This window comes from Squalius cephalus (genome assembly GCF_949319135.1).
Source record: "Squalius cephalus genome assembly, chromosome: 20".
Classification (NCBI taxonomy): domain Eukaryota; kingdom Metazoa; phylum Chordata; class Actinopteri; order Cypriniformes; family Leuciscidae; genus Squalius; species Squalius cephalus.
The window spans coordinates 35,795,704-35,813,335 of NC_137141.1; the positions used below are offsets into that span (position 1 = coordinate 35,795,704).

The 17,632-nt window shown below is 44.8% G+C and overlaps 1 protein-coding gene across 2 annotated transcripts in view; it reads left to right on the forward strand.

The window, feature by feature from the left end:
• dync1h1 (dynein, cytoplasmic 1, heavy chain 1) overlaps positions 1-17,632 on the forward strand; it is an 82,848-nt gene that overhangs the window by 44,221 nt on the left and 20,995 nt on the right. The window contains exons 51-66 of one of the 2 annotated variants that reach the window (XM_079852982.1): positions 68-188; positions 786-981; positions 2,550-2,667; positions 2,736-2,951; positions 3,181-3,393; positions 4,038-4,165; positions 4,981-5,134; positions 5,920-6,066; positions 6,248-6,398; positions 6,756-7,009; positions 9,130-9,264; positions 9,850-9,944; positions 14,130-14,304; positions 15,417-15,492; positions 15,842-16,002; positions 16,096-16,207. In XM_079852982.1, the coding sequence (XP_079709108.1) occupies positions 68-188; positions 786-981; positions 2,550-2,667; positions 2,736-2,951; positions 3,181-3,393; positions 4,038-4,165; positions 4,981-5,134; positions 5,920-6,066; positions 6,248-6,398; positions 6,756-7,009; positions 9,130-9,264; positions 9,850-9,944; positions 14,130-14,304; positions 15,417-15,492; positions 15,842-16,002; positions 16,096-16,207 (2,452 nt within the window). Of the gene's footprint in view, positions 1-67; positions 189-785; positions 982-1,319; positions 1,516-2,549; positions 2,668-2,735; positions 2,952-3,180; positions 3,394-4,037; positions 4,166-4,980; positions 5,135-5,919; positions 6,067-6,247; positions 6,399-6,755; positions 7,010-9,129; positions 9,265-9,849; positions 9,945-14,129; positions 14,305-15,416; positions 15,493-15,841; positions 16,003-16,095; positions 16,208-17,632 lie in introns of both variants that reach the window. The other variant, XM_079852983.1, reaches the window with a different exon arrangement.

The following is a 17,632-nucleotide window of genomic DNA, read 5'->3' on the forward strand; positions in this document are numbered from 1 at the left end:
ATCCCTGACAGGCCCTGGTGTGGATAAACCCCTCGCTGCTCTCCTGACCTCTCGCTCTGCTTCACAGGTCATGAGTCAGGAGATACAGGAAGCAGTGTACAAGCAGCAGGAAGTGATCAAAGACAAGCAGCTGCGAGTGAAGCAGGACCTGGACCAGGTGGAGCCGGCCGTCATCGAGGCTCAGAACGGTACGAGTTCTCTCCGCTCTCCTGCGCTCGCACTGACGCTGTGGCTTTGGCTTTCACATCTCCAGAGAATCTGCTCTCGTTAAAAACAGTTTCAAACAGTTTTTCTTGTCTTGTTGTGATCTACTCTTGAGGAAATATTCACTGCTGTCAGTCCAAACTACATCAGTTCACTCTCCATATTTGGGAGACATGTGGCCGGTGTCTTATAGCAAGTCAAGTTTCGCTTTATATAATACAGGTTGTTTCAAAGCTAATAAACAGCAAAATAACCGAATCAATGAAGCAAACTTCATCAGATATGACTCATTCAGATTCAGTTGTAAAGCATCTCTACTGAAGACTGAAGAGTCATTTTTCAGATCAAGTTTTGTTCTCATCTGAAAGTGTCAGTGCATCATATCAATAATGTTACTGAATATTAAGTGTCTTGATAAACCCCGGCTAAGCGAGCCAGAGGCGACAGTGGATGTTTCCTTGTGTTTCTGCTTTCGGCTCTCTTCTTGTGATTGCTAGTGGTGTTGGGCGTTCGTTTCACTGCGCTAATGTGTCTGCTCTCTTCACTCTCTCTGTCTCTTCTCACGCTCGTGGCTCGTTTAGCTGTTAAGTCGATTAAGAAGCAGCACTTAGTGGAGGTGCGGTCGATGGCCAACCCGCCGGCGGCAGTCAAGCTGGCGCTGGAGTCCATCTGTCTGCTGCTGGGCGAGAGCACCACCGACTGGAAGCAGATTCGCTCCATCATTATGCGCGAGAACTTCATCCCCACTATTGTGAACTTTTCTGCTGATGAGATCAGGTGACTGACTGCCGGTGTGGAGCGGTGGCCGCCGCTTGTAGAGAGGACAACCGTAGTCCACACACACACACACACACACACACACACACACTAACCCTTTCCTTAACACTGGTTGGGTGTTTTTATTGCACATCAAGGGATTTGTTCTGTAAACGTGTTTCCATCGTAGTTTGTTTGCATAAAAGTAGGTGGATGGAAACAAAGCTACTGATGATATCATAGACCCGACACTGGCGGGTCACGTGACTCGGTCCCTCTCCCCGACGCCGCGGCCGCTACGCTCCCGCCGCATGAACCGTTTGTCCTCGTGGTCCTAAAACCCTCCCTTCCCTCCATAGCCGTCAGCTCGATTAAGAAGCAGCACCTTGTTGAGGTGCGCGCTATGGCTAACCCCCCGGCGGCCGTTAAACTGGCTCTAGAGTCGATCTGCCTCTTGCTCGGCGAGGAAACTAGTGACTGGAAAAAGATCAGACAAGTTATTATCAGAGACAATTTCATCTCCAGCATAGTCAACTTTGTCTCTGAGGACACGAGGTATTATCATCTCTCACACACATCTTCCTCTCAGCGTGAGACGGGCGCTCTCACGCCTCACTTCAAGATTTTCACAATATATGTAGTTTCAGTGCAGCTACTTCCTTAAATGTTTCAGTCTAGGAAGTACTCAGTCATCAGTCAGAGACGAGTGTGTCAAAGTAACATCAGCATCATGTAATATCCGAATAAATAGAATCAAAATGACACTAAATATAGGTTTTATTGTTTAGCTGTACGTCCAGTCAGCTTTACTTCTCCACGCTTCACACAGCACAGACTCACAGTGAGGAACCGAATCAGTGATGAAACTCCATCAGACACGAGACTCAAACTACAGAAGAGGATAGGCATCAGTTCAGCTCAGTGTGGATTCATCATCTGGCCATTAACCGATTATCAGACCCATTAACATGTGAATGTGTTGTTAAATGGTTGAAATACTAACTTCAAGAAAATATTTTAACTGTGATAATGTGTGTTGTATCAGTTTGAAGAAAAGCATTGTATTTGCATGAGTGTGTCGATGCTTTACAGTGTCCTAACCAGACGTGACGAATCAATCAAACACCACAGCCAATCAGAAGAGCGTGTGGGCGGAGTCTCTGCGAGCGCCGATGGATAAGCACATGGTCAAATTCATGAATATTAAGCCAATTTGACAATAGAAATGCATAAATACATACTGAGTGACGAACCAGAATCCACGTCGATCACGCTTGTTTGCTCAGTTTGAACGTTCTTTTTTCCTTTCATGTATTTTCAAGATCTGAGGGGAATAATCCGTTGATGTTTTCAGTGTAAATGATATTCTAACCCACATTCAATTATTTTAACATTAAATAAAGCACTTAGAGATTATCATGGTCTTTTTTACACCCGCGAGCGTCTCAAACACAGAATCGTCCGTCGCTCGGATCGCCGTGACAGAAGCTCTGATTAACAGCGACGCGTGTGGTCCGGACACTGTGGTTCTGTTGTGTGTGTGTGTGACACCCGTCGGCTCATGCTAACACACTCTCTGCGTGTCCTAGCGACTCCATCCGGGAGAAGATGAAGAAGAACTACATGTCCAACCCCAGCTACAACTACGAGCAGGTCAACCGCGCGTCTCTGGCCTGCGGGCCGATGGTCAAGTGGGCGATCGCTCAGGTACGGCACTGACCTCTGACCCCCCCCCCCCCCGACCTCTGACCCCTGACCTCTGGCTCTGTGTTCAGCTGAACTACGCAGACATGCTGAAGCGTGTGGAGCCCCTGAGGAACGAGCTGCAGAAGCTGGAGGACGACGCCACAGACAACAAGACCAAGGCGGAGGAGGTGGAGCAGATGATCCGGGACCTGGAGGCTAGCATCGCGCGCTACAAGGAGGAGTACGCCGTGCTAATCTCAGAAGCGCAGGCCATCAAAGCCGACCTGGCCGCCGTGGAGGCGAAGGTGCGATTGATGACACACTTCACTGCGTCTATAGAATAAGAAGAATACATAAAACATGCTATCAAATCAGTTTAAGAAGAATATATGAAGTGACACTAACAAAATAATCACATAAAAGCAACACCTGAAAAAATAAGTTTTAAGAGATTCAAAGATTCTAGAACAACTGATAAAAAAATGAGATCTATATCTCTTTCTCGTGTGTGTGTGTGTGTGTGTGTGTGTGCAGGTGAACCGCAGCACAGCGCTGCTGAAGAGTCTGTCCGCCGAGCGGGAGCGCTGGGAAAAGACCAGCGAGACCTTTAAGAACCAGATGTCCACGATCGCGGGCGACTGCCTGCTCTCCGCTGCCTTCGTGGCGTACGCCGGCTACTTCGACCAGCAGATGAGGCAGAACCTGTTCACCACCTGGTCCCATCACCTCCAGCAGGCCAACGTGCAGGTGCGGGCGCCAGACGCTTTCGTGTGGAAGCAGAATAATGACACAAAAGCCTGTTGAATTGCACTAATTGAAAAGAATATGCATTGCATCATCAGTGCTTGCGTTTTAATGCATTGTATTTTTAGGGCTGAAATGCAACATGGTTGTACATTCAAGCTGTGAATATATTTCAATTCAAAACATTTCACTCAAATTTTCATTATTAAAAATTCACCTTTCAGATTTCACTTCCAACATATTCATTCTGTTTAAAAATACAACCTATAATATTCGACAGGCACATTTCGGTCCATTTTGTTTCGCTTTACAAATCCAGTGGTTCAGATTCTACAGAAAATTAAAACATTTCACACCCGGAAAAAAAAAACTGCAGGAATAGCAGTAGATTACCGATTGATGATCTCCATCTGCTGTTAGCCGGTGTGGTGAAGACTAGAGCATCAGGCAGAGAAACTCATCATTCACAAAAACTGATTTACAGAGATGTAGCAAGCGGTGAGTATTTGTGATTATTATCAGGAGGAGGACTAACAGCAGATGGAGATTATGAATCTGTGCTCTACTGCTTTTCCTGCAGTTCCCGGTTCTTTAACCCTGTGATCTCTGTGTAGTTCTCTAACCTGTGATGTTCTCCTGATCTGTAGTTCCGCACAGACATCGCCAGGACGGAGTATCTGTCTAACGCTGACGAGAGGCTGCGCTGGCAGGCTAACTCTCTGCCGGCCGACGACCTGTGCACGGAGAACGCCATCATGCTGAAGCGGTTCAACCGGTGAGCAGCAGCACTTCAGACTCTGTACACACACACACACACCACTTCACAGAGATGCTCCAGACGGTCTAGACCTGTTCCAGGGTCACACGAGAGAACTCGCTGAACATGGGTTTATTCCCATAAAAAAACTTTTTTACACTTTGCAAGAAACAAGAAAATAATATAAATCCTGGTTAAGGCTGTCAAAATGTCTGAAAAACTTAATTAGAATTTCTTTCTTAAATATTAGCAAAATTCGAATTCTTTTCGAATTACAAAGGCAATGCTTCATATTAGAGGATAAAAGTACTGTATTGTCTCCTGTGTCCACAAGAGGGCGCCAGAGAGCGCAATGAGCAAATATAAACCAAATCAAGCTTCGCATCTTTTATTGAAATGAAATATATATATAATTTTTTCACATTAGCAACAAGAGGGCGCCAGAGAGCGCAATGAGCAAATATAAACCAAATCAAGCTTCGCATCTTTTATTGAAATGAAATATATATATAATTTTTTCACATTAGCAACGCAGCCGCACCTGCTGTACTGGATAAGCTAACACACACACACCGCGTCAGTGACGTCATCATGTCTCGCGCCTCTCGACACCCCTAACATTCTGGTGCATAGTTTTTACATGCAAATGTGCAGTTATTTATTGATTTTTTAATTCAATGAATATTTGAAATTCTAATTTTTCTTTGACCGCCCTAATCCTGATATGGTTTATCATAAGTGTATCGCCATTAAAAGCTGGCATGGCATTAAAACCACACAAACAGCGGTTAGCCGGGTCATTGACGGACTCTGACGCGTGTCCCGTCCCGCAGGTATCCGCTGATCATCGACCCGTCGGGTCAGGCCACAGAGTTCATCATGAACGAGTACAAGGACCGGAAGATCACGCGCACCAGCTTTCTGGACGATGCCTTCAGGAAGAATCTGGAGAGCGCTCTGCGTTTCGGCAACCCTCTGCTGGTGCAGGTACACACACACACACACACACACACACACACACACACACACACACACACACACACACCCCTCTGCTGGTGCAGGTACACACACACACACACACACACACACACACACACACACACACACACACACACCCCTCTGCTGGTGCAGGTACGTACACACACACACACACACACACACACACACACACACACACACACACACACACACACACACACACACACACACACACACACACCCCTCTGCTGGTGCAGGTACACACACACACACACACACACACACACACACACCCCTCTGCTGGTGCAGGTACGTACACACACACACACACACACACACACACACCCCTCTGCTGGTGCAGGTACACACACACACACACACACACACACACACACACACACCCCTCTGCTGGTGCAGGTACGTACACACACACACACACACATACACACACACACACACACACACATATACACACACACACACACACACAACCCTCTGCTGGTGCAGGTACAGATCCCCCCCCCCCCCCCCCCCACACACACACACACACACACACAGACTCACTTTGTTTTATTAGTATTTATTATATTTATCTGTTTACCTTTTTTTGAAATTTGAAAGATAATAAAGATATAGTTTGGTAAGTGAGATCTCTGATTGTAGTCCTTGAAAACCAAAATAAGTAGAGCTTAAAGTCCTGGAACTTCATGTTACAGTTTCTGTTGGAACCCTAACCCCTGTGTGTGTGTGTGTGTGTGTGTGTGTGTGTGTGTGTGTGTGTGTGTGTGTGTCAGGACGTGGAGAGCTACGACCCGATCCTGAACCCAGTGCTGAACCGAGAGGTCCGCCGCACCGGTGGCCGAGTGCTCATCACCCTCGGGGATCAGGACATCGATCTGTCCCCGTCCTTCGTCATCTTCCTGTCCACACGAGACCCGACGGTAAGAAGAATCGCTCGTTGTGTTTCTCCCAGCGCTACTGTTGAGTTTCTTCTGACTCGTTTAATGCCTATGATTTTTGTTAATCATTAAATTCATCATTAATTAATATTTAATCACAGCAGTTATTTTTCTGATTAATTGCACAGCATGACACAAAGCTTGAATTGTGGTGTCTCTGCAGGTGGAGTTCCCCCCCGACCTTTGCTCTCGCGTGACCTTTGTGAACTTCACGGTGACCCGCAGCAGCCTCCAGAGCCAGTGCCTGAACGAGGTCCTGAAGGCCGAGCGACCCGACGTGGACGAGAAGCGCTCGGACCTGCTGAAGCTCCAGGGTGAGTGAGGATGAGGAAGTGTTAAAGGTGCAGTCTGTAAGAGTGCCAGCTAGTGGTGGGAATAGGTACTGCAGTCCCAATGTAAAGGGTTGGGGTTAGACTCCCCCTCAGACTCGATTTGAGGACACACAACAGGAACGAGTGCAATTGACAATTGGCAACGTGAAGTATCGCACAGATCAAAACAAAATCAGACGTTACAACACGGAAACGCACATGTCAGAGTAAAGGAACTGGCTGAGGTGTTTCTCAGAGGAGCGAGCGTGACCTCAGCATGTTTCCTCAGTATCTGCACACATGATGATGTTATGCTTCAGTCGAGTGTAAGAGTAACGTGGTTGTGTTGGATCCGCTCAGGCGAGTTCCAGCTGCGTCTGCGTCAGCTGGAGAAGTCTCTCCTGCAGGCCCTGAACGAGGTCAAGGGTCGTATCCTGGACGACGACACCATCATCACGACCCTGGAGAACCTGAAGAAGGAGGCGGCGGAGGTGACGAGGAAGGTGGAGGAGACCGACATCGTGATGCAGGAGGTGGAGTCGGTGTCGCAGCAGTACCTGTCCCTGGCCTCGGCCTGCAGCAGCATCTACTTCACCATGGAGGCCCTCAACCAGGTGTGTGTGTGTGTGTGTGTGTGTGTGTGTGTGTCTGTCCCTGGCCTCGGCCTGCAGCAGCATCTACTTCACCATGGAGGCCCTCAACCAGGTGTGTGTGTGTGTGTGTGTGTGTGTGTGTCCCTGGCCTCGGCCTGCAGCAGCATCTACTTCACCATGGAGGCCCTCAACCAGGTGTGTGTGTGTGTGTGTGTGTGTGTGTGTGTGTGTGTGTGTGTGTGTGTCCCTGGCCTCGGCCTGCAGCAGCATCTACTTCACCATGGAGGCCCTCAACCAGGTGTGTGTGTGTGTGTGTGTGTGTCTGTCCCTGGCCTCGGCCTGCAGCAGCATCTACTTCACCATGGAGGCCCTCAACCAGGTGTGTGTGTGTGTGTGTGTCCCTGGCCTCGGCCTGCAGCAGCATCTACTTCACCATGGAGGCCCTCAACCAGGTGTGTGTGTGTGTGTCCCTGGCCTCGGCCTGCAGCAGCATCTACTTCACCATGGAGGCCCTCAACCAGGTCACACACCTGTGTGTGTGTGTATGTGTGTGTGTGTGTGTGTCACTCTTTATCAGTGTTGGGGAAAGTTACTTTGAAAAGTAATGCGTTACAATATTGCGTTACTCCCTTAAAACTTAACTAATTGTGTTAGTTACTTTTTTTAGAAAAGTAATGCATTACGTTACTTTTGCGTTTTCTCACCTGGGCTGGGAATTTAATTTTTTTTATAGCAAAAAAGTTATATTTTTGGGCAGATGAAAGAAAGACCCTTTCAGACCAAAATTGAAATAATCCTCAGGCTGAAGGAAGTGCTAATTCACGTGTAGAAAGTTTAACACTTCACCAATAATAAACAAAAAATCATTTCAAAGTCATTTTTGCTTATGGTGTAACTGAACTATCGAAGGTCAGCACCAAATACATTGGTCAATAAAGTGAGATTAAATGCATAAAAATGCATTTTATTTAATATATTTAATTATTGTAGGTTTGCGTATTATTCTTATTTTGCGTTTCACTAATTTTATTCATTTTGAGGAATAATGAATCTTTTTGTGCAAGAGAGAGTAAAGATTTGCAGAGATTGTGAGATTGCACGCTCACATTTAGTCTAGAACTACAATAACTATGTTTACACACACACACACACACACACACACACACACACACAATGCCTCTGCACTTACTCACAATTTCTCTCAACATGAGGACAAGAGAACTGTCAGTCAGTAAATGTGAAAAGTAACTTGCAAATACTTATTTGAAAAAGTAACTCGGATATTTTGTTGTAAATTTTAAAAGTAATGCATTACTTTACTAGCCTGGGAAAACCCAGACAACTTCTGGCAAATTTAGATTTGCTCTGCAAGTAAGTCTGGCAAAGAGCTCATTCAAGCCCATTTCCATGGCCTCGAAATCGCGGCACCAATCAGAAACATTGAGGCGGGCTTTACAAGATGACGGTCGCTCTGATTGGTTTTAGGTCTAGCCTATCCAATTGCGCCCAGAGGCATTTGAGCGACGTCCACTCCGTTGGTGAAGCACAGCAACTTTTAAATGCATTATTATATTCAAATTGCAAACACACGAGGACAGTCTCCATGAAAGACCCACTGGCAGATGAACGTGCGACTACATTTCTCTCCGAAACGGTAGGAAATTAAATTAGATTTAATAGAGGATTTTAACTGTGACAAGATGATTGACAGGGCAGTTTACATGACAGGATGCACGCGACAGATCCGTCCGATAAAGATGACGAAGTAGTATGTCCCAAAGCTTACCTACTTTTTTGCTACACATTCAAAAGTAAATACATTTTCTTCACAAAAAGAGTACATACTTTTATGGCGTAGTGTAACTTTGGGACACTGCATATGGCTTTACACGATGCCGAACGTTCTGATTGGTTTTCGCCCAGAGGCATTTGAGCGACGTCCGTTGGTGACGCCCCTTTGGAAATGAGTTATTAAAGGAGCTTTGCCAGACCATAACTCAGTTACTACTGAGAATGGTCTGGTTTTAACCAGGCTATTACTTTACTAGTTACTTGAAAAAAGTAATCTGATTACATAACTCGAGTTACTTTGAGTTCCCCCAGCGCCGCTCCTCATGCGGGATCTGTCTCTCGCCCCGCAGATGCACTTCCTCTACCAGTACTCGCTGCACTTCTTCCTGGACATCTACCACACCGTGTTATACGAGAACTCAAACCTGAAGAGTGTGAGCGACCACACGCAGCGTCTGACGCACATCACCAAAGACCTGTTCCAGGTGAGACCCACAACTCTCAGAAACACAAACATGCAAAACACAGTTCAGCTTCAATAAACGTGAATTTTACTATACGGTTCGTTAGTTAACTTCCTTAGTTAACATGAACTAAAAATGATCAATGTGTCATTATTGATCATAAATATTAATAATTTAAACATTTACTAATACATTATTAAAATCAAAGGTTGTATTTGTTAACATTAGTTAATACACTGTTAACTAACTAATACACTTTATTTTTATTAACTAATATTAACAGATTAGTAAATGCTGTAATAAATGTATTGCTCATTGTTAGTTCATGTTAGTTAATGCATTAGCTAATGAACCTTATTGTTAAGTTTTACCAGGTTTTTTTTTATTATATTGTATTAATGATATCATGTTGTTAAATGTTTAATTTGTATCTGCCATGTAATAATGCTGATAGGGCAATAAACTTAAATACAGCAACAATGCTCAAAGATCCACAGATGACGTGTATGATGTCAGACTGGTGCTGCTCATGCATCATGCTCGTCTGTGCTGTGAGAAGGGCCTTTATTCAGGACATGTTTGAGTGTGTGGTGTTTTCCTCTGTAGGGCGCATTTAACCGAGTGGCTCGAGGGATGCTGCATCAGGACCACATCACGTTCGCTGTTCTGCTCGCCCGCATCAACCTGAAGGGCCTGACCAGGTACTGACCATTAGTGCTCTGGTGTCAATCACAGGAGTGAACATGATTAGTGTTCTGGTGTCAATCACAGGAGTGAACATGATTAATGCTCTGGTGTCAATCACAGGAGTGAACATGATTATGTTCTGGTGTCAATCACAGGAGTGAACATGATTAGTGCTCTGGTGTCAATCACAGGAGTGAACATGAATTAGTGCTCTGCTGTCAATCACAGGAGTGAACATGAGTAGTGCTCTGGTGTCAATCACAGGAGTGAACATGATTAGTGTTCTGGTGTCAATCACAGGAGTGAACATGAGTAGTGCTCTGGTGTCAATCACAGGAGTGAACATGAGTAGTGCTCTGGTGTCAATCACAGGAGTGAACATGATTAGTGCTCTGGTGTCAATCGCAGGAGTGAACATGATTAGTGCTCTGGTGTCAATCACAGGAGTGAACATGAATTAGTGCTCTGGTGTCAATCACAGGAGTGAACATGAGTAGTGCTCTGGTGTCAATCACAGGAGTGAACATGAGTAGTGCTCTGGTGTCAATCACAGGAGTGAACATGATTAGTGCTCTGCTGTCAATCACAGGAGTGAACATGAGTAGTGCTCTGGTGTCAATCACAGGAGTGAACATGAGTAGTGCTCTGGTGTCAATCACAGGAGTGAACATGATTAGTGCTCTGGTGTCAATCACAGGAGTGAACATGATTAGTGCTCTGGTGTCAATCACAGGAGTGAACATGAGTAGTGCTCTGCTGTCAATCACAGGAGTGAACATGAGTAGTGCTCTGGTGTCAATCACAGGAGTGAACATGATTAGTGCTCTGGTGTCAATCACAGGAGTGAACATGATTAGTGCTCTGGTGTCAATCACAGGAGTGAACATGATTAGTGCTCTGGTGTCAATCACAGGAGTGAACATGATTAGTGCTCTGGTGTCAATCACAGGAGTGAACATGATTAGTGTTCTGGTGTCAATCACAGGAGTGAACATGATTAGTGCTCTGGTGTCAATCACAGGAGTGAACATGATTAGTGTTCTGGTGTCAATCACAGGAGTGAACATGAGTAGTGCTCTGGTGTCAATCACAGGAGTGAACATGAATTAGTGCTCTGCTGTCAATCACAGGAGTGAACATGAGTAGTGCTCTGGTGTCAATCACAGGAGTGAACATGATTAGTGCTCTGGTGTCAATCACAGGAGTGAACATGATTAGTGTTCTGGTGTCAATCACAGGAGTGAACATGATTAGTGTTCTGGTGTCAATCACAGGAGTGAACATGAATTAGTGCTCTGGTGTCAATCACAGGAGTGAACATGAGTAGTGCTCTGCTGTCAATCACAGGAGTGAACATGATTAGTGCTCTGGTGTCAATCACAGGAGTGAACATGAGTAGTGCTCTGGTGTCAATCACAGGAGTGAACATGATTAGTGCTCTGGTGTCAATCACAGGAGTGAACATGATTAGTGCTCTGGTGTCAATCACAGGAGTGAACATGATTAGTGCTCTGGTGTCAATCACAGGAGTGAACATGATTAGTGCTCTGGTGTCAATCACAGGAGTGAACATGATTAGTGTTCTGGTGTCAATCACAGGAGTGAACATGATTAGTGTTCTGGTGTCAATCACAGGAGTGAACATGATTAGTGTTCTGGTGTCAATCACAGGAGTGAACATGATTAGTGCTCTGCTGTCAATCACAGGAGTGAACATGATTAGTGCTCTGGTGTCAATCACAGGAGTGAACATGATTAGTGCTCTGGTGTCAATCACAGGAGTGAACATGATTAGTGCTCTGGTGTCAATCACAGGAGTGAACATGATTAGTGTTCTGGTGTCAATCACAGGAGTGAACATGATTAGTGCTCTGGTGTCAATCACAGGAGTGAACATGATTAGTGCTCTGGTGTCAATCACAGGAGTGAACATGATTAGTGCTCTGGTGTCAATCACAGGAGTGAACATGATTAGTGCTCTGGTGTCAATCACAGGAGTGAACATGATTAGTGCTCTGGTGTCAATCACAGGAGTGAACATGATTAGTGTTCTGGTGTCAATCACAGGGAGTGAACATGATTAGTGTTCTGGTGTCAATCACAGGAGTGAACATGATTAGTGCTCTGGTGTCAATCACAGGAGTGAACATGATTAGTGCTCTGCTGTCAATCACAGGAGTGAACATGATTAGTGCTCTGGTGTCAATCACAGGAGTGAACATGATTAGTGCTCTGGTGTCAATCACAGGAGTGAACATGATTAGTGCTCTGGTGTCAATCACAGGAGTGAACATGATTAGTGCTCTGGTGTCAATCACAGGAGTGAACATGATTAGTGCTCTGGTGTCAATCACAGGAGTGAACATGATTAATGCTCTGGTGTCAATCACAGGAGTGAACATGATTAGTGCTCTGGTGTCAATCACAGGAGTGAACATGATTAGTGCTCTGGTGTCAATCACAGGAGTGAACATGAATTAGTGCTCTGGTGTCAATCACAGGAGTGAACATGATTAGTGCTCTGCTGTCAATCACAGGAGTGAACATGATTAGTGCTCTGGTGTCAATCACAGGAGTGAACATGATTAGTGCTCTGGTGTCAATCACAGGAGTGAACATGATTAGTGCTCTGGTGTCAATCACAGGAGTGAACATGATTAGTGCTCTGGTGTCAATCACAGGAGTGAACATGATTAGTGCTCTGGTGTCAATCACAGGAGTGAACATGATTAGTGCTCTGGTGTCAATCACAGGAGTGAACATGATTAATGCTCTGGTGTCAATCACAGGAGTGAACATGATTAGTGCTCTGGTGTCAATCACAGGAGTGAACATGAATTAGTGCTCTGGTGTCAATCACAGGAGTGAACATGATTAGTGCTCTGCTGTCAATCACAGGAGTGAACATGATTAGTGTTCTGGTGTCAATCACAGGAGTGAACATGATTAGTGCTCTGGTGTCAATCACAGGAGTGAACATGATTAGTGCTCTGGTGTCAATCACAGGAGTGAAAATGATTAGTGCTCTGGTGTCAATCACAGGAGTGAACATGAGTAGTGCTCTGGTGTCAATCACAGGAGTGAACATGATTAGTGCTCTGGTGTCAATCACAGGAGTGAACATGATTAGTGTTCTGGTGTCAATCACAGGAGTGAACATGAGTAGTGCTCTGGTGTCAATCACAGGAGTGAACATGATTAGTGCTCTGGTGTCAATCACAGGAGTGAACATGATTAGTGTTCTGGTGTCAATCACAGGAGTGAACATGATTAGTGTTCTGGTGTCAATCACAGGAGTGAACATGATTAGTGCTCTGCTGTCAATCACAGGAGTGAACATGATTAGTGCTCTGGTGTCAATCACAGGAGTGAACATGATTAGTGCTCTGGTGTCAATCACAGGAGTGAACATGATTAGTGCTCTGGTGTCAATCACAGGAGTGAACATGATTAGTGCTCTGCTGTCAATCACAGGAGTGAACATGATTGTTTCTTGAGCTTCTGTTTTCCATGTTTGAGTCGCTGATCAACGTTCATATGTGAATAAAAGCCTAAATTCAATCAATATAAAGCGATTGTGTGAATTAAACGGCTCCATTCGTATGGAATTTATTTTATTATCACTGAAAGGGGTCATCAGATGCCCATTTTCCACAAGTTGTGTGATTCTTTAGGGTCTTCATGTAAAGTTTGTAATATACTTTGGTTAAAATTCCTCAATGGTTGTGTAAAACAACACGCTTTACCTCCTCAAGAACAGCTGTTCACAGCAACCGTTTCAGTGCATGTCTCTTTAAATGATAATGAGCAACTGCTCAATAAACAAGAAGTTAATATTAAGTGACTTACATTTTAAAAATCATTTAATCTTATTGTACAAGATGATACTGCTGCAAACTGACCAGCTTATAGAATATGAAGACTATCACAAACGTTAGGAGTCCACGGTCCTAACCCTGCACAGGAACCAACACAATAAAACCACTCAGCAAAATATCGTCTAATTATCATTATTGATAAAATCCCAGAAAATATTGAGATATATATTTTTTTTGTCAATATCGCACACCCCTAGTTTGAATAGACTTTTAATGGAGGGACCGAAATCATCTCATCCGAGCGCACTATAGTCTGACTGGTTATACAGCGACACATGAAGGCCTGATGTCTCTCCCGCTCTCTGTGCTCGTGTCTCCCAGCGAACCCTCGTACGATGCAGAGTTCCAGCACTTCTTGCGTGGGAAGGAGATCGTGTTGAGCGGGGCGAGTGTGCCGAAGGTGAAGGGTCTGAGCGGAGAGCAGGCTGAAGCCATGGTGCGCCTCAGCCGAGTGCCGGCCTTCAAAGACCTGGTGTCCACTGTCCAGGCGGATGAGGTGAGCCACTCTACACCTGTGTCTGAGCTCACACAGCACTCCTGACCCCTCTCTGATCACCTGACCCCTCTCTGATCACCTGACCCTCTGATCAATCTCACCTGACCCCTCTCTGATCAATCTCTGACCCCTCTCTGATCAATCTCTGACCCCTCTCTGATCACCTGACCCCTCTCTGATCACCTGACCCCTCTCTGACCCCCTGATCCCTCTCTGGTCACCTGGCCCTCTCTGATCACCTGACCCCTCTCTGATCAATCTCTGACCCCTCTTATCACCTGACCCCTCTCTGATCACCTGACCCTCTGACCCCCTGATCCCTCTCTGATCACCTGACCCCCCTCTCTGATCACCTGACCCCTCTCTGATCAATCTCTGACCCCTCTTATCACCTGACCCCTCTCTGATCACCTGACCCCTCTCTGATCACCTGATCCCTCTCTGACCCCCTGATCCCTCTCTGACCCCCTGATCCCTCTCTGATTACCTAACCCCCCTCTCTGATCACCTGACCCCTCTCTGATCAATCTCTGACCCCTCTTATCACCTGACCCCTCTCTGATCACCTGACTCCTCTCTGACCCCCTGATCCCTCTGACCCCTCTCTGATCACCTGACCCCTCTCTGACCCCCTGATCCCTCTCTGACCCCCTGACCCCTCTCTGATCACCTGACCCCTCTCTGACCCTCTGACCCCCTGATCCCTCTCTGATCACCTGACCCCTCTCTGACCCCTCTCTGATCACCTGACTCCTCTCTGACCCCCTGATCCCTCTCTGACCCCCTGATCCCTCTCTGACCCCCTGACCCCTCTCTGATCCCCTGACCCCTCTCTGACCCTCTGATCACCTGACTCCTCTCTGACCCCCTGATCCCTCTCTGACCCCCTGATCCCTCTCTGACCCCCTGACCCCTCTCTGATCACCTGACCCCTCTCTGACCCTCTGACCCCCTGATCCCTCTCTGATCACCTGACCCCTCTCTGACCCCTCTCTGATCACCTGACTCCTCTCTGACCCCCTGATCCCTCTCTGACCCCCTGATCCCTCTCTGACCCCTCTCTGATCACCTGACCCCTCTCTGATCAATCTCTGACTCCTTCTGTGTTCCAGCAATTCTTCATGTGGCTGGAGAGCAACTCGCCTGAGCTGTCGGTGCCGTACCTGTGGAGCGAAGAGAAGGCGTCCAGTGAGTGAACGACACATTTAATATTCAACAATATTATTGATCTCCTGCACTGACACCATTATATGAGAACTGAATTGAGCTGGACGATGACATCACGGTTTTCTCCAGAGTGGCTGTATATATAAATTAACTAAAAAGTTTTTATGAAAAAAAAATGAAGCATCACTGAACTCACTTAAGCTGGACTGAGACGCTCTTTCCTTCTGGAAACAAACTTTGCATTATTTTCCTGTTATCTCTGTAAAGCTGCTTTGAAACAGTCAGTGTTGTAAAAAGCTCTATATAAATAAAGCTGACTTGACCTGACGTCCTGTGAGCGCCTGCAGAAGTGACGTGTGTGTGTCCTCAGCTGTGATTGGTCAGGCCGTCCACCAGTTGCTGCTGATCCAGGCGTTCAGACCCGATCGTCTGCTGGCCATGTCGCACATCTTTGTGTCCAGAATCCTGGGAGAAAACTTCATGGCCATCATCGATCAGCCGCTGGACCTGGCCAACATCGTGGACAGCGAGGTAAGAGGCGTGTGTGTGTGTGTGTGTGTGTGTGTGTGTGTGTGTGTGTGAGACGCGAGCGGCTCCTGCTTCAGTGCTCGTGTGTGTGTGCAGGTGAAGCCGGGGACGCCGGTGCTGATGTGTTCTGTGCCCGGGTACGATGCTAGCGGTCTAGTGAGGGATCTCGCCGCCGAGCAGAACAAACACATCACCTCCATCTCCATCGGTGAGTCCTCACAAACACACACATGTAGATATAACACACATGTAGATATAACACACATGTAGATATAACACACGTAGATATAACACACATGTAGATATAACAGTAGATATAACACACATGTAGATATAACACACATGTAGATATAACAGTAGATATAACACACATGTAGATATAACACACATGTAGATATAACACACATGTAGATATAACAGTAGATATAACACACATGTAGATATAACACGCATGTAAATATAATAGTAGATATAACACACATGTAGATATAACAGTAGATATAACACACATGTAGATATAACACACATGTAGATATAACAGTAGATATAACACACATGTAGATATAACACACATGTAGATATAACACACATGTAGATATAACAGTAGATATAACACACATGTAGATATAACACGCATGTAAATATAATAGTAGATATAACACACATGTAGATATAACACACATGTAGATATAACAGTAGATATAACACACATGTAGATATAACAGTAGATATAACAGTAGATATAACACACATGTAGATATAACAGTAGATATAACACACATGTAGATATAACACACATGTAGATATAACAGTAGATATAACACATGTAGATATAACAGTAGATATAACAGTAGATATAACACACATGTAGATATAACAGTAGATATAACAGTAGATATAACACACATGTAGATATAACAGTAGATATAACACACATGTAGATATAACACACATGTAAATATAACAGTAGATATAACACACATGTAGATATAACACACATGTAGATATAACAGTAGATATAACACACATGTAGATATAACAGTAGATATAACACACATGTAGATATAACGCACATGTAGATATAACAGTAGATATAACACACATGTAGATATAACACACATGTAGATATAACAGTAGATATAACACACATGTAGATATAACAGTAGATATAACACACATGTAGATATAACAGTAGATATAACACACATGTAGATATAACAGTAGATATAACACACATGTAGATATAACACACATGTAGATATAACAGTAGATATAACACACATGTAGATATAACACACATGTAGATATAACAGTAGATATAACACATGTAGATATAACAGTAGATATAACACACATGTAGATATAACACACATGTAGATATAACAGTAGATATAACACACATGTAGATATAACAGTAGATATAACACACATGTAGATATAACACACATGTAGATATAACAGTAGATATAACACACATGTAGATATAACAGTAGATATAACACACATGTAGATATAACAGTAGATATAACAGTAGATATAACACACATGTAGATATAACACACATGTAGATATAACAGTAGATATAACACACATGTAAATATAACAGTAGATATAACACACATGTAGATATAAC